The sequence below is a fragment of the Leptosomus discolor genome, chromosome 18 (assembly GCF_034619465.1).
Source record: "Leptosomus discolor isolate bLepDis1 chromosome 18, bLepDis1.hap2, whole genome shotgun sequence".
Taxonomy (NCBI): domain Eukaryota; kingdom Metazoa; phylum Chordata; class Aves; order Leptosomiformes; family Leptosomidae; genus Leptosomus; species Leptosomus discolor.
Window position 1 is genome coordinate 8,521,279 of NC_141408.1, and position 23,252 is coordinate 8,544,530.

The 23,252-nt window shown below is 43.1% G+C and overlaps 1 protein-coding gene across 3 annotated transcripts in view; it reads right to left on the reverse strand.

Moving 5' to 3' along the window:
* Positions 1 to 23,252, reverse strand: part of CLTC (clathrin heavy chain) — a 32,465-nt gene extending 9,213 nt beyond the window's left edge. For 2 of the 3 annotated variants that reach the window (XM_086475285.1, XM_086475286.1), the window contains exons 1-21: positions 23,199 to 23,252; positions 14,195 to 14,402; positions 11,763 to 12,031; positions 11,277 to 11,438; positions 10,370 to 10,483; positions 9,798 to 9,971; positions 9,109 to 9,306; positions 8,229 to 8,429; positions 7,509 to 7,661; positions 7,062 to 7,184; positions 6,650 to 6,787; positions 6,367 to 6,531; positions 6,069 to 6,249; positions 4,832 to 4,995; positions 2,992 to 3,117; positions 2,284 to 2,426; positions 1,640 to 1,874; positions 1,170 to 1,292; positions 925 to 1,070; positions 577 to 760; positions 42 to 234 (exon numbers count right to left, since the gene is read on the reverse strand). In XM_086475285.1, coding sequence (XP_086331411.1) covers positions 42 to 234; positions 577 to 760; positions 925 to 1,070; positions 1,170 to 1,292; positions 1,640 to 1,874; positions 2,284 to 2,426; positions 2,992 to 3,117; positions 4,832 to 4,995; positions 6,069 to 6,249; positions 6,367 to 6,531; positions 6,650 to 6,787; positions 7,062 to 7,184; positions 7,509 to 7,661; positions 8,229 to 8,429; positions 9,109 to 9,306; positions 9,798 to 9,971; positions 10,370 to 10,483; positions 11,277 to 11,438; positions 11,763 to 12,031; positions 14,195 to 14,402; positions 23,199 to 23,240 — 3,442 coding nt within the window. In that variant the 5' untranslated portion in view covers positions 23,241 to 23,252. Of the gene's footprint in view, positions 1 to 41; positions 235 to 576; positions 761 to 924; positions 1,071 to 1,169; positions 1,293 to 1,639; positions 1,875 to 2,283; positions 2,427 to 2,991; positions 3,118 to 4,831; positions 4,996 to 6,068; positions 6,250 to 6,366; positions 6,532 to 6,649; positions 6,788 to 7,061; positions 7,185 to 7,508; positions 7,662 to 8,228; positions 8,430 to 9,108; positions 9,307 to 9,797; positions 9,972 to 10,369; positions 10,484 to 11,276; positions 11,439 to 11,762; positions 12,032 to 13,534; positions 13,547 to 14,194; positions 14,403 to 23,198 lie in introns of all 3 variants that reach the window. The other variant, XM_086475287.1, reaches the window with a different exon arrangement.

Genomic DNA, 23,252 nt, shown 5'->3' on the forward strand with positions numbered 1-23,252 from the left:
AGCAACATCAACAGAAAGATATTTAAATAAAACAATCATACCACTGGCATTGGCAGCTTGAACAACTTCCATGTATGAGGAAGGATCATCTGCTTTAATGTACGAGTCAATTGCTTCCTTCACCATCCCCTTCTGAAGCTGTGCTTTAGCCAGCTGACTCCATACAGCCGGCTCATTGCAGCGTTCAGCAAATTCATACGCACGATCCAGGTTTCCAATGTGCTCTATTAACACCTAAAGAAAGGGTTACCGTGATCAGCCACTACCTATAAAGGTCACTTTTACAAGACTGACTGAGCTGTGTTTTATGTTAGTTCAATTGAACCACAGTTGCTTTTAAAATAGGGACTACTCTATACAACCCACACAGCATGAGTGATTTTAGGCTTATGAAGTTTCACTTTCTAGAGGGTTCCATACACAATGTTTGTTCTACTTCATAAGACAAGACACTGAGCAGCTTGGGTCACTTTGCTAATTGGTGTTAAGTACTGAAGTCACAAGTTAACAGCAAAGTCCTTGTGTGAGGATGCACATGTCACAAGGAGTTATTAGAGACTGAGATTTTTAAAATACCTGTACAGCTGACGTGTTGACATCAAACTTCCTGAATATAGCAAATGCCTCCTCGAAAAGCTCATTGCTGATAGCTATATTGGCTATGTCAGGAGCATCATAGTTATCCAGGCGATTGATGTATTCCATGACACGGGTGCGATCAGCCTTAATAGCTGTAAGAATGAGAAGGTTCTGCAGATTCCTAAACAGAGAGAGAAAATATTAGTACATATCAAGTAACAATGAAGAAATTCGCCCTCCCCTCTGGAGAAGGTATTAGTTTATTTGCCATTCCACATCACAGCAATTTAACACCTGCACCAAGTATAATGTCAAGCTTTGAGACTTAGTTTTGACTTTACACACCTGTGCTCACTGAACACAGAGTTATCAAGAACTATTTTCTCCAGCAGTTCAATAAGCTCATTAGGAAGATCTGCAGTCATGAAGGCCTTCACAGTTACAGACACTTCCTCAGGGTCCTGTGTCTCTGACAGCGCAGTCTGTACAACCTGTAGGCAGAGTCAAGCCATTGACAAATCAGTTAAGTCAAGCGAGCACCAGCAAGTCAAGTTGGGAAGCAAAGGCTTTTAATGTTTTGTCAGTTATACCTGGTCAATTAGCGGCCTTCTGTAAGGGTTGCTTTCCAGTAGAACGCTGGCCCACAGCTCAGGGTCTTTACGACGAACTAAGTAGCGGGAAAGACTTTTGAAGAGGGAGTTCTCATTGCACACCTAGCAAAAGGCAAAGTTTATTCAGTGTGAAGGCACAGCTATCGAGCCTACAGGGGATAAGCTAGTTGTACTGTAACATTAAATAAGTCTGCCTGAGATGCAGACTAGAAATCTCAGGCTTTGATATTTCCATTAGCCTCCCATTCTACAGTGTCCAGGGGAGCCTCCCATTTCTCATCAAGCTGCAGAGGCCGATTCAGTAACTACCTATTCTAATACAAGTGAGCAATTCCTAGCTTAATACTTTTTAAGAAATAAATGCTTTTGTCAATCATAAACCTGAATATGCATCCCATAATACTCAGGTTAGAACTTAACCCATGAGTCAGCTGTCTTGGCATACGTACGTTAATAAGTTCCAAATCGCACTGTCCACGCTCATAAGCCACACAGGCCAGGTGAGGGTCCCTCTTCTCACAGTACTTGCCAACAACGCGACTATCATAATAAGGATTCTCTCGCAGGAATCTTTCTGGGTTGTTGTTGCTATCGATGTATATTTTGGCCAGCGCGTTGTGAGTTGCAGGCTCCTCACAACCCTCGTGAATTCTTGCTTCCAGCCAGGGCAGAAGCAGTTTCAGCCTAGAAAGAAGCCGGTTTCACGTTAGAGAGGTTGGGTGAATAAGCAAGTATCCACTTGCAGTTTCTTCGCTGTAGAAGTCAGCTTCAGTGCAGGATAGAGTCACTAACTAAACCAGAGTTATAGTACTCCATTTTGACCCCCATTCTGGTTCATTATTATAACAGTATAAACTTCCTGATACTACGATGAACATCACATGCCAAAGACTCTCATGATCTGGAGGCTGCTTAAGGGCAATCCCCACATCACCCAAGAAGTAAAGCAGACTTTTGCTGCCAGCTCACCCAACAGCAGCTCCTTGTTATGTCAGTACCAGCTTTAGCTATGCGATGAGGAGACGCATTGATGGATCAGCAGTATAACCATTACCAGTCTGGCAGTGTTAAGAGACTTGTAGAAGTTTAATACCTGTTTCTTTTCTCAACCTCTGCAACAAGCTCATCAGTTGAAAATTGACCTCTCACTACAAGGATAAGGTTCTTTATCACATCTTCAGAGCAATCCACATCGAGCAGTCCCCCAATAACAACAGGCAGACGGCTTGGATTCACCTGAACAGGATCATTTAAAGAAGTCAGTGTGTTATCACGCAGCACAGTCAATACTTATCCCTAGAAGTACACATGAAGGCTGCTTGTTAAGATTGATCTCATCTTCCTGCCTTTACTCCCAGCTTCCTGAGGTTCTGGACAAGCTTGAAAGTCAATTCTTCAGTCAGCAGGGGTTCACGCCACAGTTCAGTGGCTAATGCTCAGTCCCCATAGGAAGAGCTCCTGAGGAAGCCAATTTGTTCCCACAGGAAGTACAGAGAACTTCCCCACCCCCTAAAATGCTGGAAGTTAAAATTACCCTGAGCAGTCCAAAGTTACTCTACCAAGTCTTCCTCATTCAAGGGACACATTATCAGGGGGTTACTGCTCAGCTTGACTGAAGAATGACAGGCCCGACTCACACAAGGGCTAACTTACCAGAGGCCACTAACAGGTATTTAAATGTCAGTCTCAAGTATGAGACTCTTTGCAGAATACTTACAAACGTAATGCCTACAGTTGCATATAATACAAGAAAGATTGATCAGTTTGAGCCATTAAAGCCAAGTGATGAGTTGTAACTTACCTTCTGTACATAAATCTCAATATATTTTTGGAGATTATTTCTATACAAATACAGCACCAAGTCGTGAACAAAGTCAAAGCGATCGCACACAATGATGAGTGGCAACTGGTCAGTGAGCTTAGCTTCCTAAAAAGAGAAGAGCTTTAGTAATTTGGTTTTGTTCTCGGGCTTAAGCAAACAAATACAGTCACTTAAACTGTTAAAGCAGCTGAGTTTGGAAAGCCAAAACTCAACGATCAACCAAATAATGACAGCTTATTGTTCAACTAATCGTTTGCAATACATAGCAAGTGGGAGTACTCGCACCTGCTTCAGGGCCTACAGCAAGAAGCTTTCTCAAGTTTAACCCTGCTCCTTCGCGTGGCAGAGTCCACAAAGTTTTACAACACAATACAACTATTACAAGCCTAAGCTATAGACAGCATTTTTAGTTGCCACTGGTGTTTGGTGTGCAGGATTAGCACTCTGGGATTTCAAAAGTAATTTAAGTCAAGACTAGATTAAGTTGTGGTTCATAATGTAAAACTTATATACAGGATTGATTTCAAGTGCCATGTGCCTTGCGATACCTTTTAACTATGGATTTAGAGAACGTAAGAATCAAGCTAGTAGCAGTACTACTTAAACTGCTAATCAGATTAGTTATCCAAAAGCATTCCAACTTTCAGCATAAGATTACAATGATTATTCCAGTACAGAAGCTTAGTCTATGTGGCAGACAGTATTCCGGATGCATATTTCAGATCACTTATTCGAACATGCACATCCCAGAATATAATCCTACGTATAAATTACATTAAGGACTTTACATGGGGAGGCCTGTACTGGGAGATTTACCTGGTACATGTCCTGCACATTCCAGACATGGAACAGCACAAAAAACAATAGCTTTCATCAGGAATTTGACAGCTTGATAACATATCTTAGGTGGCTTGATCAATTTACGTACCTTACACCTCGGTGACACCAGGTTATTATTACAGAATTCTCATTTGAAGAGTTTTGCCATCTTCAGATATGATCAGCAAATCTAAGTCTATGCTATGTAACTGACAAACATGAAGGCAGGAAATGTTCCCAGATAAAGTTTTTCCCTCCCACACTGTTTCGGAGGCATTTCTAGCAGTGTTATGTTTGGCAATAAGCTCAGCACTAACAACAGCCTGCAGAACCTGAACTTCGAGCACACCACCTTTTTCCACTCTTCGGAACCATTTCAGCAATGCTCTCAATGCTAGCAACAACAGCCAGTTAGCGGGTATTCACTCTGACTGGCATATCCTAGCAGAGCTGAACTGCGGTTCACCTGGCTGAAATTTCACTGTGTACGAGTAAGGTGAGAGAGAGATCAACCCTGAACTCCAAAAGCATTTATGGAATTAATTGACACTATTCATTTGTTGTTTCTGTAGTTGCTCAGTTGAAGCTGATTACACCGTAAATAAGCATTAAGTTATGAACTCATTTGGCACCATGGTTGTTCTCAACCTTGCAGTTACCCATTTCCTACTTTAGAGCAGACTTCTGTAACAGGTTATGGATGCGCTAGTGCTATCATTACAGGTTAAGAGTTCGAGCCAGGTTAACCTTACTAAGAGTAGTAAGGAACTGATCTGACAGATTCTCCATTTTTTAGATATTGTTCCAGGCTCAGGCTCTATTAGGAGGTACTGCCAACACGCTAGAGACCTCTGGTTTAAGAGGTCAGATGGATCCTTAAGTGCAAAGGTTAAGACACATCTGTACTTTCACAGAGCTGCCTCATTTCACTGGTGACACACACCATGGCTTATCAGAACCCCGAACAGGCCGAGACAGTCCAGTGCCACCCACACATTACCTTGAGGAAGTTTTTAACACGTTCGGGATCATAGCAGTTACTTTCCCTGCAGATTCTTTCCACTTCTTTAATTTGTCCAGTCTTGCACGCAGCTTGAATATACTTGAAGTGCACATCTGGATCCTGACTGAAGTTTACGATAGAGCCCAGGAAATAAAACAAACCTCGAGGGAAACAGTCAACACGTTACTCTGCTAAAGCACTGGAGTTGGATCAATATTAGCTTTTAAGCAAGCCTTCAAAGTTACAATTACATGAAAATTTGAATCCATCTACTGCGGAAGTTTACAAATAACTGAAAAAGATTCAAGCATTGTAATTGTTTTACGAAGACCAGATTGCTCTAGCTGAGTTGAGCCTGTTGTTGCTCTCCATGTATTACACAGACTAGCCTGTTATATGCAACTTCGATAAATACGGATGTATCATCACCAATTGCCGTAGGTCAGCTTTGTTAAAACATCCAGCATGTGCCTTCTGTACACCCCCTAGACAGGAGGCAAGGAAGAGTTTAGGAAAATCAAAACTAGTTGTGCCCAAAAGCTGCTACCACACCTTTCACTAAAACAGACAGTGCAATGCTGCTTGCCGTGACCCACAGCTAGAGTTCACTTAAAGCCCATGCCATGTCATGCTTTACTATAGACAAGTGACTGCCAAGCCACTTAGTCAAAGATTCACGTGTTTCTTGGAAAAACACACAGAGGCTGCCGATGCAAGAAACCCATCCACAATAGCATTTTATTCTACCAACTGTTTCCAAATTCCAAGAGTTCAAGATTACATTGTGTTCTCGGTCTTTACAGAGGTTTTCTTTAAAGCCTAGCAAAATGCTGTTCAGCCACCCATCTGCAGAGATTTGACCACTGATGTACCACCTTGCTGACTATACGCAGCTAGTCTTGTCAAGACGTACAAAAGCCCAAAACCCAAAGGCAACAGAAGTTTAAGATGACCATTTTGGACGCAGAAAAAAAGCCAGCAGCTTCTTCAGTTAACTTTTTAGGTTGTCTACAGCTCCAAGTTTTTTGGTAGGGTTCCAGAAAACCCAAAGATGCAACACAGTGTTGGTGCCCCCCCTTAACGGGGGAACTTTCAGGTTTAGGTCAGGTTTTGAGACAGTTTTGAGGCCTAGGCACTTAAGTTCCTAGATTTCAGCAGATTGACAGTCCTTCACACACACATGTGCTGAGGTGAGCACTAGATCCTTTTGCTAGAGACAAGAGCATGAACTTACCTTCAAAGCTCTTGAAAGACTCAAACAGCTCGATAAGTGACTGTGTGGACAGCTGTTCGTGGTATTTTGAAGCTACTTGGACACAGATCTGCAGGTTCTGACGAATGTTAGCAGACAACATAGCACGCAGACACTCCAGAGAGTCTTCTACCGATAAGGAACCAAAATAATTCACTAGCCACTGCAAAGACACATAAGCCATTTTAAACCCAAGTAGAACGCTACGCTCTTAAGTCAAACGTTGAAAGCAATTATTATGGCCTGGCTTTTGCTAGAGTCAGAATATTTAATCTCATACCTCAGGATTGAGAAGATGAGTATGAACTACAGCACGCTTGATGTCATACAAGTCTGTGAAGTGTTCAAGTGCTCTCTGTAGCAAGCCAGCTTTCTCACACAGCTGAGCTATGTGAGCCCGGTCATAATGAGTAAACATTTGGTTTCCCAGGATAGCATCTGCAACCTAGAAGGAATATTGAAAAGTTTCGTTTCGTTCCTAAACACTAGTATTTGAGACGGACCACAATGCAGTGGCCAGTCTAGCTACAGACACGCCTGATCCAACAGTTCTGAGAGCACACCTGAGGTGCATGCATGAGGTTCATCTCAAGTAAACGTGTTTGCAGGGGACCTTCTGAAGGACGATTATTCTTCAGTGCATCCAGCAAGAAGGCTGTACATTGCTGAATTAAATTATATTCCATAAAGACATCCACGATCTGCAAAAAAAAAAGTGTAAGCTCTTGATTAGAAGCTGGAAGCATATTTTAAAAAGGTAGCATCACGTGCAGATTCCAAAGCTAAACTGTTTATCCTGGCACTGCACTAAGCTGTCACTTAGCGCTCTTAAAACCAGACAAGAAGCAGCGTTATCCCAGTAAGGTAAATCCAAACTCATGGTTCAAAAAAATCCTTCTCTGATGGCAAGAGTATGGCTCCTCTTACCAATTTAAGGCCTTGAAGTTAACATTTCACAGTAATAAAGTTATTTACTTGTGTTATGTCTGCAAGAGGCTCTTCATCTTGAACAAGCATTTGGGCAAACTGCTGTCCTTGATCAGGGCTGATTCTCATTACATTCCTCAGCAAGAAGATCCAGTCTGGAGTATATCCAACCTGAACAGATAATGAAAAGTAGTAACTCCACAAGAGCACATGCCTTGTTAAATACAGAGTTCAGTAAAAGCTACTGCCAGTAGCTTACACAACCCGCTCAGGATTTCCTCATTCGGAAAAGGCTACATAGGGAAGTATGAAAGGATACATGTATGAAATCTAGCAGTAATTATTCATAACAAAACCTTAGGCCAAAGTAGCTACTACACAGGCTCTCAGATCCCCCCACAACTATCTTTAGCTACTTTTGCCAAAACCAGTACAGGAACATACACTAGTTAGTCTTAAATACAGGACAAACATAGCAATTTAATTTCCTCTCACCTTCTTAGCATACAAAACAATCTTCTGGACTTGTCCTGTTTCAGCAAAACACTGGATGACTTTGTTTGGAACGTTGGCTCTCAGATAGACACTAAGTGCTAGCGTAGGATCTACAGATTTCACAAGGTCTCCCAGCTCCTCTGAGCACTCCAGCTGTTTAAAGATATAAATACAGGTCAGTCCACCCTGACAGTGCCATGCTGAAATGCATTACTACCTTCTTCCTCATTTATCTTCCTTTTGGACTTCAAAAAAAAACCAACCCAAAAAGAATTAAGGCCCAGCTTGATAGTACTATCTGACTCTTTCAGCAGTAACCTAGTGGGCTCTATTCTTTACGCTGCTCCACAGGAGTCAAATTTATTTCTAGAGCTAAAAAGAATTTGGTGGTACATTGTATCAGCACGTTTCTCCGGCTAATTAGAGAACTGTAACCACAACTGTAAGGAAGTCAGTACCCAAAGGAGCCTGAAGCGGTTTGGGCAACAGCAACAGCTTTCCGTACTAAGTTCACCGTGATGAAATTTGAAGTAGAATCAGTGAAGCTCTTGAGAGTATTGGATCAATTCTCTTGCAGTACCGTGAACAGCTACTGCTCAACTGTTTGATCGCACTGGCGCACTGACTACTTGCCCAGTTGAGCTTTCCTGGGGAGGTGGGGAAGCTGACAGTTATGTCCCTTCCCTTCCAGGGCTCTAAAGGTTTCTACCCCAACTTTACCTTATCTTCTTTTAACCATTTTTCCAAGAGCTGTTTGCGGCCCTGCTGAAGCACTGGTCTGCAGAGTTCCAGTGACTCGTACTTATTCAGCTGCCCTTGGTCAAGCAGAATGCCGAAGTATTGGAGCAAAGGGGAAGTCTGTCCCGGCTGCGCTGGAACACTCTGGAACCGGCGTATGGTGTCTGGAGTACGCAGGATTCCCTGCCAGAAATAGAGATGCCACTTGAGTTTTCTGTTCTGCTATTGTGGCTTGGCAAGAGCTTCTCCAGAAAGCTGAAGTTAGAAATGCTTGCTACAGCGACATTACGTTTTGCCAGCCCAGAATAAGTCAGCAGCAGTATGGCTGAGCATCAGCTCAGACACTGCCTTTGAGATGTTTTGACAGAAGATGTGCAACAGTAGCCTATTAGACTTGTTTCAGTAGCAAGGCAGACTTCAGTTCAGAGGCCTGTCCTACAGAATTAAGACACCCTTGTTCCTGCAAGCAAGTTCCACTCACCTGGATTTAGTCTCTCAAGTCTGTCATTTTTATCCTGTTTCCAGGCACAGCCTCAGTTAGAGGCTGTCTTTTCATAGAGAATTTTTTAAGCATTGGGGAAGTAAAAGTAAGTACCAAAAACATTAAGACTCATAACCATTACTTCATCATTTATTCCTCTCCCCCTCCAAGGGCTTCATACAAGCTTTAAGATCTTCCAGCATACACTCAGTACTCTCAGCACACTGCGTGCAGGTTCTTCACAGGTATGTTAAGTACTACATTAGGACAGGAGCAGTAACAAGATTCTGGTCTTGCCACTTAGGAAATTCAGCAAGCTTTCCTGAAGCAAGAAGCTTATGCCAGCAGAGTTCAGTATTGTTCTGAATATCAGTCTATTACCTTTGGAGCATTAGCTGCCACTTTCGCTGCCTCCGAATAGTTCCCTTGTGCAAACAGTGCATTGAATTTTCTGGCAAAGAGTTCCTCAGCACCTGCCAGGTTGTTGCGGACAGCCATTCGTAAAGCTAGATCAGGATTCTGCAGCACATTTGTGATATATGGAATAATATTCTCTTCTTCCACACACACTGATAGCACCTGAACAAATCAAGGAAAACTCCAGTTAGTCCAAACATAAGAAGTGAGCCAAGGACTACACGAACCTCTAAAAGGAAAGCTATGCCATACACGGAGTTTTTTCATCCCTTGATAACCGCAGAGTGTTGCCATTTTATTTAAGAGACAGACCTCTGGTTAGAAAGAACATCAACCATCCAACTACTGCATCAAGGCAGATTAACAGTCAGTTTAAACTGAGGTATTTACAGAGGTCAGAAATACAAGGATATAGGTACTGTCTTTCTATAACCTGCACTCAGTGTTCTCAAGTAACCTATCCCAGGGGATAAACTAGGAACAAGTCAGACAAGCTGTAAGCCTGTTCAACTGTCCAATACTACCATACTTCTCATTCTATTATTCTGTCTTTTTAATTTCTGGAAACTTTTAGACATTGATATGGACACTACAGTGTACCAAGGACCAGCAGGATTAGCTAAACTAGCTTTTTCCAGGTCCAGCTTCCTTACTTGTCCCTTTCTGTTTACTCCAATAATTCCAGCTGTTGCTTCATGCTGTGCAGTAACAAATATGGTCTCTCCACTGATTCTGTTCATGTAGATACAGGTTCCAGTTTCCAGGTCATACAAGTGGATATAGCCATATTTTGTTATGAGAAACACCACATCATGTTTGTCACTGATCTGCAAAACAGGGATAGATCAATCAAATTCAGTATTGGATAAAACGAGTAAGTGCTTTTAAGAATCAGCAGATAGCTGTGCTGTTTCAGGACAACTAGAAGTGCTGTTATATTTTTATTAATACTTGAGTACTATCACAGTAGAATGATGTTTTAATAGCATGAAATACAGTTACATATACATGTATATTTCTTCCACAAACAAGAGTGCGCTACCTTTGAGTGCTGCTTCAGCCTCCACCTTTACTTTAACAGTACTGAAGCCGGAATCACACCAGTTTAGTGCCAAGCCTCAGGTCAATATATTGACCACCTGGCTTCCAGTACCCCGTTACAGTGTCACATCCACCAAGAGAAGCTACAGACTTGTTCTTGTGCTCTCGTTTGCAGCTGTCATACCTGCATGGCAACAGGAAAGTCATTTTGTGCTTCAGGAGGAAAGAAGACATCCACTGCTTTCTTTGGAAACGGCTGATTCCCAGTAGGTGGTGTGCCAACCTCAATGATATGCAACTGTGCGATAGGTAAGATTAGCCTGTTAGTTCCTGTATTTAATTTATGTAACAACAGATTCAACAATGAAGATACAGCAAAATTCTTTTGCTGCTAAGCCTTAATCCCAAGTTTATCCAAAGTCAGTCTTCCTAAATATTTTCCCTGGCTAAAGGTGTGGCATATTGTACTCATGTACCACAGACGAGGGAAACAGTTAAGCATGATCTTTACCCCTAGCTACATAGAAGTCTAAGGATTCAGTTAGGTCACCTTATACACCCCCTTTCAATTTGGGTAACATTCTACAGAGACAGTTCTGAAGATACTTCTCTGAATCTAGCTTTGGTTTCACTTTGTTTTAGTTGTCACTAAGTAGCCCATGTAATTCCAGTGTCGGTATTAGACCACTAGTCAGCCTTGTAACACTAGTGTTTAATTTTTTTCATTCAATAATTTGGAAGTAAGTTAAGCCCGATACTGAGGATCGGCATCAAAGAAAGATTACAACAGCTTTTCCCTTAAGCTTAGTCTGTGAAGCTGAGTGTCACGTGTTACAGGCAGCTAATCAGGTTGGTCATGACATGTCACTCTGCAACTCAAAACACTCCTGCTACATCAGGTAGTCCCTGCTGTGAAGCTCTGCATGCTCCAGTTTCCACTTACATTAGATATATAGCATCCAGACAGACACACAGTCCTTCACTTTTTTTTTCCTAAAGGCAACTTTGTGCATTAAACCACTTGTTTTCCTGGAAGCAGATAACCAGGGTGAGTCATTAAAGATTATAGCGTATTTAGACCCAAGTCTTACCTTACCCCCAGCTTGCCCTCTTACTGCAAAACAGAAGAGTGTGGATTCTTCAGCATTTCCTTCCATCTTGAACTGCGCAAAGCTAGCTGCATGTCCCTCAATCGGCTGTGACACTTTTCTATCTACAGAATATAGTTGCATCGCTCCCACAACACGATTTTGCTGGACAAGACAGAACAAGAGTCAGGAATAACAGGCACTCAGCCAGTAACTTCATCTAAGTTAGTGTTGGTAAATATGTTTGCCATGCCATGCTTTCTCTTACAAAGGCATCACTTAAGACTCTTAACCTTGTACTAGTGTTTACACCACTACTGTAAGATTTTCAGTTACACTTGAGTTTGTTATTTGAAAATCAAGACAAGCATTTACATTCCCACCAGCATTTTAGGAAATAAAACAAACTTATCAGTCCTGCTGCTATAGAAGGAGGAAATGAGACAAGCTCTGGGCCTTCCAGAGCAGGCCCCCCTAGCGGTCAAGTACCTGTGCAGATATGCCAGTCAGCAGTAACCATTTCTGCTTAGCATCAGTACGGTAGTTGATGATCTGGCAGCCGGCAAGACTAGAGTGGCGATCAAACATTTTCACAGGCTGGGACTCCCCCTCCATGCTCCAATGGTAGACTGCATTATCCGTTACAAGGGCAACAGTATTCAGAGAGATCCACTTCCAGAAGGTGACATCATCTGTCATTGTATGAGCCTTCATCTTGCTCTTCATTTCAATGTTAAATATTTGAAGCGTTTTCCCAGCTAGAAAACACAACATTGTTAGCCAGGTTACAGGTTCCACTTGTTACCTCAAGCACTGGTTAAAAGTAGAAAAGCTGCACTAGGACACTAAACCCTCATGACTTCCTTCAAGTAAATGCTGTTATATACTGGCAGTATCTTCAATGATCAGCTATTACTTTTAACCAGACCATACTCCTAGAGCTAATGTTACCAATTTGCCACTACTCAGCAATCAAACAGATGTGGAAAACAACTTGGTAGGAGACAAGAGCTTCAGCTACACAAACAAGCTGTACAATACTTCACATACATCAGGTCTAGCTGAGTCTCTTGAAAGTTGTGAGGAAAGCTATGCCAGTGTCATTAAAACTATGTCCACATCTGTTTTAAGTATAAAAAAGCACAACATGGAACTGTCAAGTTGGCAGAACTGTCAAGTTTTGTAATTCAGACTCATTAACCAAAACTTTTAGGTTGCACTAATGGGATACACAGCTACTGGCCGCAAACCAGACTAACAGAAACTGTACAAGGAAAGGAATCTAGTGACCAACACAAGCTCTAGAAGGTAGGAAGTTCTCCAAATTACACAGAATGGTGCATACATACATCCTGAACAGCCACCTGCAGTCATTTCTACCAGTTTTTACAACACAGGGGTATATAAGAAACTATTTCTTCCTGTTGAGGAGATAAGGAAGGTTCTGACCAACTTCTAGTTTTAGGAGACAGCTATTTAAGCACATGCTAGTGTAGCCCAAGAGGAATACAAAAGGTCATGTAAAACCAGGTGCTGGTCAGAATATCTGCTAGAGTTACTAACTATAACTCAGCTTGATAAAGTCACAGTGCCATATGGACAAGTGCCTTTACTCACAAAGGACTAGTTTAGTTAGAAGGCACCATTACTTCAGCTATTGACACAAGATGCAGCGCCAGAAGTTTCTCCAGAGCTTGGAGAAGACTGTCTGGAACAGCATTACTCAGGCTACAGGCTAGCAATTTGTTTGCACATCTACTGCAGCTAGAGTTTTAGACCCAAGGGAGATGACATTCAGGTAACATGTACCCTACAAGCTATGCAAGGCATATTAACAGGTAAAATCTAGACTTAAGTCAAGAGGGTCAGTCCCATTTTTTAATTATTATTAAGCTTTTTAGCTTAATATCAAGATCCCAATAGTTAAAGAACATTTCAGGTTCCTGAGTGGATTAACTTTCTGAATCTTAAGGATTCTCTTGTTTGGGAGGGCACAATAAACTTCCAAATCTTAGGTTCTCAGTTGCTTAAATATCACTGTTCAGCCATGTGCACCATAGACCCGAGCTACTTTATTCTGCATTTTCTTTTCATAAGACACAACAGCAACTAGTAGAGTCAATTGAAATAACTCACCATCTGCACACACAAGAAAGCATTAAAGTTGTGACAAAACAGTAGCACAGTATTAAAGTCAAACTTAGATAGCATTGAATACATATAAATCTTTCCATTAGCAATACATGCATTTCTAGGGTGACAGTATTTAATGCCTCTTGGGCCTCCTGGGGAAAGAGACTGACACTTCTGGAGACTCCAGAGGAATGCTTGTTCTCTGTATCGCCAGAGATACCAAGTTAGCTGACCTTGTGCTTTATTCACCACACAAGTCTTTCCCACATAGCTTTACTCTTCTTATCACTGACTGATAGAAAAAATATGCACAAACTGGTGCACTGGTCTCTTCCAGAAAGGCCAGACTCAGGCCTTCACAGATATTTCCCCTCTTCCCTAGTCTTAATTTTCCACTCTGTAAAGAGAGGCTTAGTTGATAGACTTTATACACTAAGAGATCAGTTCTCACTTCACTCTAACATGATTCCAGACTTGAGAGTCCAGAATTGTCTTAAAGGCTACGCTTCCCTTCCAACTCTCCCTGCTCAGAAGCTGTAAGCATTCTGAGCGAAGCAGAAAACCCATCCTAATGACAAGCAAATAGCAGGTAGCCTCAACTGAAGCTCACTGCCCAGCTACCTTCAGAAGAACTGAAAATGCATTAAACTTAAGCTCCCATTAAGCTGTGGAAAACTGTTAAGGGATCCTCCCACACAAATTGCCCGAGACACTTAAGTCAGTCATAACCTAGTCTTACAGAAAGCTCTCCATCCACTTCCAAGACTTCTTTATCAGGACTTCCTTACCTTTTAATGCAATGACTTTACTGGCAGGGTTCATGATAGCACTGTCAGCTGAAATTGGTCTTCGAATAGGGTTGCTGGGGTCATTCATGTCAATGATCACCACTTGAGCCTGTTCTCCTACTTTCTCTCTTATGCAGATGAATTTGTCAGACTCCATTGTCAGAGTGCTGAACCCGATGTTTGCTGGGTTGATGCCCAGATTTTGGAGCTGGAAGAGAAAAAAGGTTTAGCATTAAGTTACTACCACAGTATAGCCTTTAACAGCTGTTGTGATAGTCACAAGAGATAGGAGGCTTTGTGTATCTTCGTATGACAATACAGCCATGCTACTCAAAACCAGCACGGCACGCAAATTCTTGCCCACCTTCAATGAAGCCCTGCAGGCTTCCTGAAGAAGCCCTGCAGCATTCAAGTGCTTGGTACCTTGTCTTCAAGGTCCGTTTACAACTTACTGTTGAGAACTCAACATTGGAGCCCCTCGTATGGCACATCGAACTTGCCTGCTCCTCGTAACACTGTTAGAGTTGCAGCTTCAGTACTCTCTCGCCAGTTTTGCTTCCAGAGCCATAACTTACTCCATTGAGCTTGGCAGCTATCACTGTTGCAAGCTTAGCATCACATGTGAGGCATCTGAGCTTTATCTTTATCCTTGTACAGTTAAAAAAAGCTACCTGTCTAGCAATTAGCCCAGTCCTGTCTAGCAGCAAGGCTGTATCCCACCCAGGAGGCAGAGCTAGCGCATAGGAGATGGACACTGTTAAAATCAGAAGTGGCTCGTCCACAGCCATACTTAATACACAGACAACATCAATAAGCCATCTCCTTTTCTGCTGAGCCACAGTCTGCTTCTGTAAACCTGCAAACGCAGACCTTTAAGGTAGGTTTCTAGTACAGCTTGCAACAAAACAGTTTAGTTAATACCACTGCGCTGTGTTAGCAACAGGCTAGTGTAGTAGGAGGTCAGTAGTGAAACAAAGTTTATTCCATTTGTAACAGTGGAAATGCAGAATGGTTAGATCACCTCACAGACAGATACTCAGCTTGTAGGTGGATATACTCTAAAAACTCAAGATCAGTCTTCTACCATTAGAGGAATTATCACTTCTAATACTTCAGATATTTTTCCTTCTGGGAGACTGTTTGAACTTCAAGCCCAAGGTCTGCCAAGAAGGGCTAGACCTTCAAAGCCGTTTTAGTATTATTGTACTAGTTTGAAGCAAAACACTAAGCTCTTATCAGCTGTGCTCTGTCTGAGCTCCGAGATGACCACGCCTCAGCCGCTCTGTTCCTGACTACTTGTGGCTTCTGATAAAGAGGGTGTTTTACTACACTTCCCCTTTGCCCTGGCCTTCAGACAGCACAGGCGAGGAACAAGTAACATCTAAGCTGTGGCACACCAAGTTAACAGATCAAGATTCACAAAAGGCACTTCAATGCACGATCTACATCATCCAGTGATCCAAGACAGCCAGATCTTGGTACAGTTTAAGCTTGAGACTCAAAGCAAGTCAGTTTTAGCTCCTTGGGTCTGCTGAAGGAGAGAATTTCTAAAGATTATTCACAGCCTTTGTGTATGGTTCTCTGGTCACTGTGCATGTAAGTCCTTTGCCCTAAAGGGCACTATTTCATTGAAGTTACCTTGCTCTTTCAAGAGAAGGTTTCACCATTTGAAGCTCTTCAGTCAGGTTCAAACAATACCAAAAACAGGTTCTTTAATGTGTAAGGGCTCATTTCACAACTAGCTTACAGGGAGTTAATACTGATCTTTTGTTAAATTTAAGGTCTACCCAGCTTTTCTTCTTCAAAAGATTTTAAGAGAGAAGACTATAAGCAGAACAGATTTAAATGTAATTCTTGAAGCTAAGCCTCAAGCTAGCTACCACAACTGACTAGCTGAAGCTGTTCTTCCAAGGCAGAATACCTACACTTCCTGCAACTTAACACAGCGAACAGTTTCATTCAAAGACAGCTCCCTTTACATCCATGCACCTTACAACAAAGCCAGGAACCTTTCAGGTGAAAGACAAGTGTTTTATCAGCATTTCCAAAAGAAAACTGCCCTAATGCTACAGCTATAAAAAAAATCAAACCCTACCTCCTCGACAGGTCAGAACAGTTACTCACATTTGAGTGAGTGAGATCCAGCATCACAGAACCTGACCACACATTCTTCAGCAACATGGGTTTGCACAGAAGATTTCAGATTTAAGTTCAAATCTCCCTTTCACATCTTCATTTAGGTAGTGGTCTCTAGGTCTGGGACTCTGGTATTTGTACATCAGCTAGGCAGGGCTACATGTAACCCAGTCACACCCCTGCAGGCAGAGAAGGTTTGAAGATGTAAGAGTTTCATCTGGCAGAGCAGGAAAGACTTTCTAGGATGCGGCATCTCCTTTTGCTAGGGCTGCAAGCTTAACAAGTGCAAAATCATTTATTAAGCACTTGATTTCCTTGATAAGTTGGTAGAGGAGGTTAGTTTTGGAGTGCTGAGTACTCCACCTGGCAGCAACTCACTGGCCTATACTCAAACATTGTTCACAGAACGAATCGAAGCAGCAAGTACTAGCAGATGGCAGACCTCTTACAGAGGTCTAGACTTAGCCACCGAATCAAAGTTGCTTAGATATTGCAAGACAGATTTACCTTAATCATGATCAAACTGCCATCTGCTAGGTGTCGCATCTGAAGTATCCAACCCTAGTTAGTAGTGAAAGATGTGGCCCTTTTCAAACTTAACACCATTTCCAAAGGCTAAGTATTTCTTTAAAAAGATTTAGATTGGCACTGGAGCTCTGAAGAAAGCTTGGAGAAGCTTTCCGATGGAGGCGTGACCACTAGTGAGGTCTTTAAGTACACCAGCTCTTTCGGCTAACATTTCATCTTTTAATCTCAACAGATCCAAGGGTGTCAACCAAGTCTGCTTCAAGCACCAAGGCACAAAGTTGACTAACTGTGACAACCTCTGCCTTTGATTACCCAGAGAATCACTTGCTTTCCTCAGGTGGTAAGGCCAATGGTAACTTTTCTTGGCTGCATTCAGACCTGATGCACAGAACTCTTGTGAGTATAGAGCGTTCCCTGGAGTACAGATTATTTTCTTCTCCAAACAGGCTGAAGTTCAGGTGAGTGAGGCAGGAGAGTTTATGAAGCTAAGCAAAGTAAACAGAGACTAAGATGACTATTAGGCAACATGACAAGAGGTACTTTTTCAGATGCTTTTATTATGAAAATGTCAATACTACTCCATGTACAAACTCTTGAGTTTGCACTACAACTAAAAGAGTACAGAGGTTTACGGCAGATTTTCTGCCCCTTCTCCTCTTACCATGGAGGAAAAAAACCCAGACGTTGCAAAGAAGTTTAAAAGAACACAAAAAAAAGAAGGAATTGTAAGATACTCCAACATTATACTACAAAAAAACCACTTCCTTGGCTTTCAAGCAGATATGAAAGCAGAACTCACTAGCTGTGCTTGGGTAACCAATTTACAATTCAAGTTATTTTACACCAACATCTGTTGGAAAGTTCAGTTATACCAGCCTCCTAAAACCATGTTGAGAAGAAAGTGTTCTGTGAAGCAGGTGCTCCGCTAGAGTGGAACCAGAGACAGCAGCAGCTCTTCTGTTCAGCAGAGATACTGCCTTGAAGGACTCATCTAACCCGAGACTGGATACTTCAGTCAACTGCAGGCTGCACTGAACCATCAAATTCTATGATGACATTTATCTGAACAGTGTTGAGAGGTGAATCATTATAACACGGTCAGTGAAAGTCTGATTAGTAAAATTTTTTTCACTGGAAAATAATTCAAGTACATTCTTGGTAACTTACCCAGAGAAGCTGTCATATTACACGCATGTTTGACATCAAACTGAATGTTAAAATTGCTGACAAGAGTCTCTTTGTTGACCCCTTCCTGGAACATTCGCTTTCTTGTGACAGTTTGCTTAGCTGTCAAATAATTTCTCCTTGCCTACAAGGAAGGGCGCGGAACTGCTGAGTAGGCATTTCACCTCGGCTCTCACACTCAACAGGATATAACCACTGTTCTTGTAGCCACAAGCAGCTGCTTAGTCTCTGCCCAGAGACTCCTTATCTACATGCAGCTAGAAATCACATAGCTGGGAAATGCCAGTTAACAGAAATATTCCCAGTCTTTTGAGAAGCACGGAGCTCCTTGACGTGCAGTGAGTCACACTAGCTCTGTTGCAAGGCCATGCTTTACTAGGCTCTGATTGAACAAGGTGGACACCAGGCTACATTTCAGCCACACATTTAGTTCCATACAAGAAAACCAGCAATGCAAACTGAAGGTGCACAAAAGGTTTGTATCCGTTCTGATCTCTTCGTTACTGACTGCAGGGCTGTAACACAGGAGCCCACCACCAGTCGATGGCTCCCAAGCACTTCATGCTTACCCGTGCAAGGTAACAGTTACACTTCGTGACAGGCTAGGAAGTTATGTTTTCAACAGATAAGAGACCTCTATAATAATTCAAAAGCTCTTCCTATTTTCTGCCTCACCCTCAACAGGCTGAGGTAGCCATCCGGTCCCAGCAGCCACAGCCATGCTGTGCGACTATTTCAGTTACAAGCCACAGCTGAGACCGAACCTGCTCAAACTCCAGTGCAGAACCACTGGCTGCCATTACTTGTCTTTGGTTAAGTTGCCACAGTCTCAGCGTGAAGTGCTAATGAATGGAGCCACCAAGACAAGCAGGCCTGTTGGCTTCAGTACCTGCTGCGAGGGACAGGCCAAGAGGAATAGCTTATGAACTGCTTAACTAATTGTTCCTATCCAATTAGTGCACACACACTCTTCAGGTTGCCTAGATTCTTCACAGCATTCTTTGTTACAGATTTCGCCCTCTGTAAGAATACTCCAAGCTCACTGGTTTCAGGAATTCAGATCCACTAAGAAGCAAGGGGCAAGACCCCCACCAAAACAGAGTTAGGCACAGCAGTCCTGTCTTGAATTCCTAACTGAAAATACAAAAGACTTAACAGCTTCAAATCAATGCTGTTACAGCAGAGATTTAGTGTTTGAGAATATAATAAACTGTCCCACTGCCAGCACAATACATGGAAGCATTTTGTTGTTTGTCGTTCTGAGTGAAGCAGTTAAGTTTATACATTTTATTATACGATGCCTCAGCTGTCCAGTTTTATTCACTTATCTCTCTGGCACAGCTAGCTATGATTCTGAGAGCCACGCAAGTAGCACCACACTAGAACAGCACAGCTGCCATTCCTGTCTGCTCCATCAGTGACCAATAGATACAAAAACCCTTTTCCTAGTTTAAAGAGTAGTTCTGCCTCAGCATCAAGCACACAGCATGAGCTGACAGTTTTCGGTACTGTCTAGACAAGTCTACAGAACAACTTGACTTTTTAAAAAATATATTTAGGTTCAGAAGAGTGTTGATTAATGCCTTAAGTCACACCAGTACAGCAGCATGCCTGGTTCAAGATCAATTTTTATGTATCTCAGGGTAGTCTGGCTAAATTAACTGGCAATCACAGTTTATCACCTGCTAATAGTCTGGTTCCTTCTCACCCATCAGGAACTTGGAAGCTCAGAAAAGCTCCATGCACCTACCACAGTAAGCAAGTGTATTTTACTTTCACCCTCAAGTACACAACGGCACCATCTTATGGAATCCCTAAAACCCAGATACAAGCCACAAGAGTTGCAGTCATTTGACATACTGAGTTCTGATCTCCCCCTACATGCCCACTAGACTGTTTCCTCATGGCTACTTTAAAAAAATTTAAAAAGCAGCACTATAAAGCTTTATACATGAGTCTGGTAGTTTTGATAGTACAGCAATCAAATTTCTCCTTGAAGACTCCCAAGGAAAAAGTTTCTCCACAGTGTGTTGTTGATGTTCTTTGGTTGCAGGGCAGGCACCTACAATAGACAACACTACAGATATCATCCCACATATTTGTGACTACTGAGATTTCAGACCTATGTAACAGGACTCAGACAAACAAAACCTGAAGCCTGACTACACTTTTTGTTTTTAGACTCCACTTAGTAACTACCCCGAAAGTTTACTTAACCCTAGTGAGCCAACTACTTGCCACATCTTACTTGCCCAAACTAGATCTTTAGCTCAAATCACGGGTACAAAGCATGCTGTACTGTGTACTCAAGAGACAAGACACTCAGGAGCACAACAGCACAGGGCTTCTGAAGCCTTTAACTCTTCATTCCCATATCCCCTAGCCAAGATGCTGAGAGCAATAGCTAACACCAGCGTGCCTCGAGTAGAGCAATATGAAGTGCAACCAGGCTGATGCTGAAGATCAGGACAAGCTTTATACAGACAGTTACTTGACTGTTTTCTGACCTGCAGTAGCGGATGAACAGAGAACTGGTATCATACTACATGTATTGCTGACTGCCACTCTTCTAGATTAATTAAAGCAACTTTCAATAAGAGCCTCGCAAGAATTTTCTCATTTGTATCCATCACCTGTCTTTTTACGAATAAGGCTCCAGTTGGGTACCCTTTTTCATTAAGCATCAGCTACAAACTCGCAAGCGTTGCACAACACCTGTATGACAAGTTTCCTAGACAATGTAGGTCAGGCACAGTTCAAGAAATTGTATTATTGAGTCCAAGAGGACCTCCCATGAACAGCCTGGAATATGCTAAAGCAGTTCTGCATAACAAAAATGTAGCAATAGCAATGTTTCAGCAATAGCAATGTTTCTGCTCTCAAAATTTACTCCAACAGCAAATCAGAAGTTTCAGCATGAAACAGGACCTCCAAGAATTCAAGTTCCTCTGAATTTTTTCAATGAAACAAAATGAGGAAGTTCAGTAGGTACAGAAAACTGAAGCGTTATGGCAAGAGCCACGTGCATGCAGGCTCAGGAGGCTGGACACCCAGCCTTACAAAAGACCAGTTCATATATGCAGTTATAAAAGATACTGGTCAAGCCAGTGCTCTACATTTAACAAGAGGAAAAAATACAAATTAAAAAAAAATACAAATAAACCAATAAATCTGTCTGTAGTCAGAACAGTCATGTTCCACAACAGTGCTGGACTGAAACCTATCAGCACTTTTGGAGGGAAGCAGATGAGTTTCATTATGTAATGGTACTCGTGTCATTAGAGACCTGGTAGCGGGTCACATGCAAGGTTTGTATCTTAAATAATGTATCACAGATGCACTTCCACAACTCATTGTTAAGAGCTGGGCTACCCAGAGGGGCAAGTTTCACCTGAGTATACAGAACCTTCTCAACATCTGGTTCTAGGCTAGGCCACTACCAGAAGAGAACACTTGCTCAGAGTTGAAGCTCTGGCCAACTCATGAGATTCTCCCGTCAGTACTGCTCACAAAAAGTCATCCAGGGCTACACCTAAACTATGAATTCTGGCCTGGTTTTAAACTGATAGCAAAGTAAAATTACCCAATGCTTAATGTTAACTAGCTAGATAAAAAGCAATCACAGCAGCATTTTTATAATCTAAAAATAACACTATAGACAGTGGTCATTTACACAGCAAAATAAGTATTTTGCAATTGTTCTTTTAACAAGGCATTTATAACTTACATTCTTTCCATTTGGGTTAGTAAAAAGTCACTACAAATCACGCAAATCCATCATTGTGTTAGTGCCCACCACAGCACCAGTCAGCTCAGCACAAACAACATACAGCCGCTGACATCGCAGGGAACCAGAGCTAAGACAGGCTGCTAGAAGCCAGAAGACCCTGCTTAGGTACATCTGTGTAACTTTCATGATACAAGTTCTCCTCAAAAATTACTCCTCAGCAGTGAAGCCAAGCTTAACATCATGACACCTACAGCAACCCAGGACGAGAAACATGGCTTGTAGTACTTCGCCCTATAGACTTGTCAGATAGGAAGTACACATTGCACAACCATATTACCACTTCCAGACCCCTCCCTACACTCCAGCTTCACTGACAGACGTTAAAGGTGCACACTTCTCTGAGAAGGGAACCTTGCATTCCTGCAGTGGAGTGATTTTAGAATTTGTTACTAGCGCCTTTAAAAGGCCACCTTAAAGAAACCAAAGGCGTTCACTTGGAAATAATCTATTAGCATCCCGTTACGGTTTGATGACAGGCAAACGTAGAGTTTGTCAGAGGCCAGTAGACACCACACAGAAAGTGGAGACCTGGCACTTCTGCGCCTGCACTGCCACAGCTGTACCGCAGGGAAGCCCGCAGTAGCTTTCACATTTTACTGCACTATGTGGTTTCTCTCCACAGAAGATGACATTACAAGTTAGAACATCAATACAATTATTTAATGTGTCCTTACGATTACAAGAAGCATCAGCATCATTAAAAAAAAAAAAACAAATTAAGCAATACAAGGAGACAACTTGGCCTGCTCGTTAATTTACCCGCCTCCCTTGCAGAACCCCTGCTGAAGAGGGATTTCCCACTCGCGCTGCCCTGGAGGAGACAGACTCTCTCCTGGGAAGCAAGGAGGAACCATCCGCACTCTCCCTTCCCACCGCCCGGCAGGTGCTAGCGTGGGCACGGCGCCAGCCCTCGCCTCCACCACCGGGACCGAATACACCGCACCGCGCAGAGCGGGGAAGGCAAGGTGGGGACCGGGCAAGGGCAGGATGCCCGCACCTCGGCGCCCTCACCAGCTCCCCAGGACACGGAGGAGCCCCACGGCACCTCAGTCCTTCCCCTCACGGCCGGGCCCGCACGGAGGCAGCAGCGGGCACGCCGGAAGGTGCCCTTCGGGGCGGCACGGCGGGCAGCCCGCGGCGGGAAGGCGCTGCCCGAGCTAGATGCCGGCAAGGCCCGCGGGAAGACGGCCACCCAACCGCCGGAGGGGCCCAGGCCGCCCCACGGCCCTCAGAAAGAACCCACGGACAGGCCCAGAGCCTCCCGCCCAGGCGCCGTCCCCAGGCGGCTCCTCCGCCCAAGGGAGCGGCCGGCCTGCCCGCCCCAGCACCCGCCGGCCCGGCCTCCCCCAGCCCCTCCGCGCCCACCTGGAGGTGCTCCTGGAAGCGAATCGGCAGGATCTGGGCCATGGCGGCGGCAGC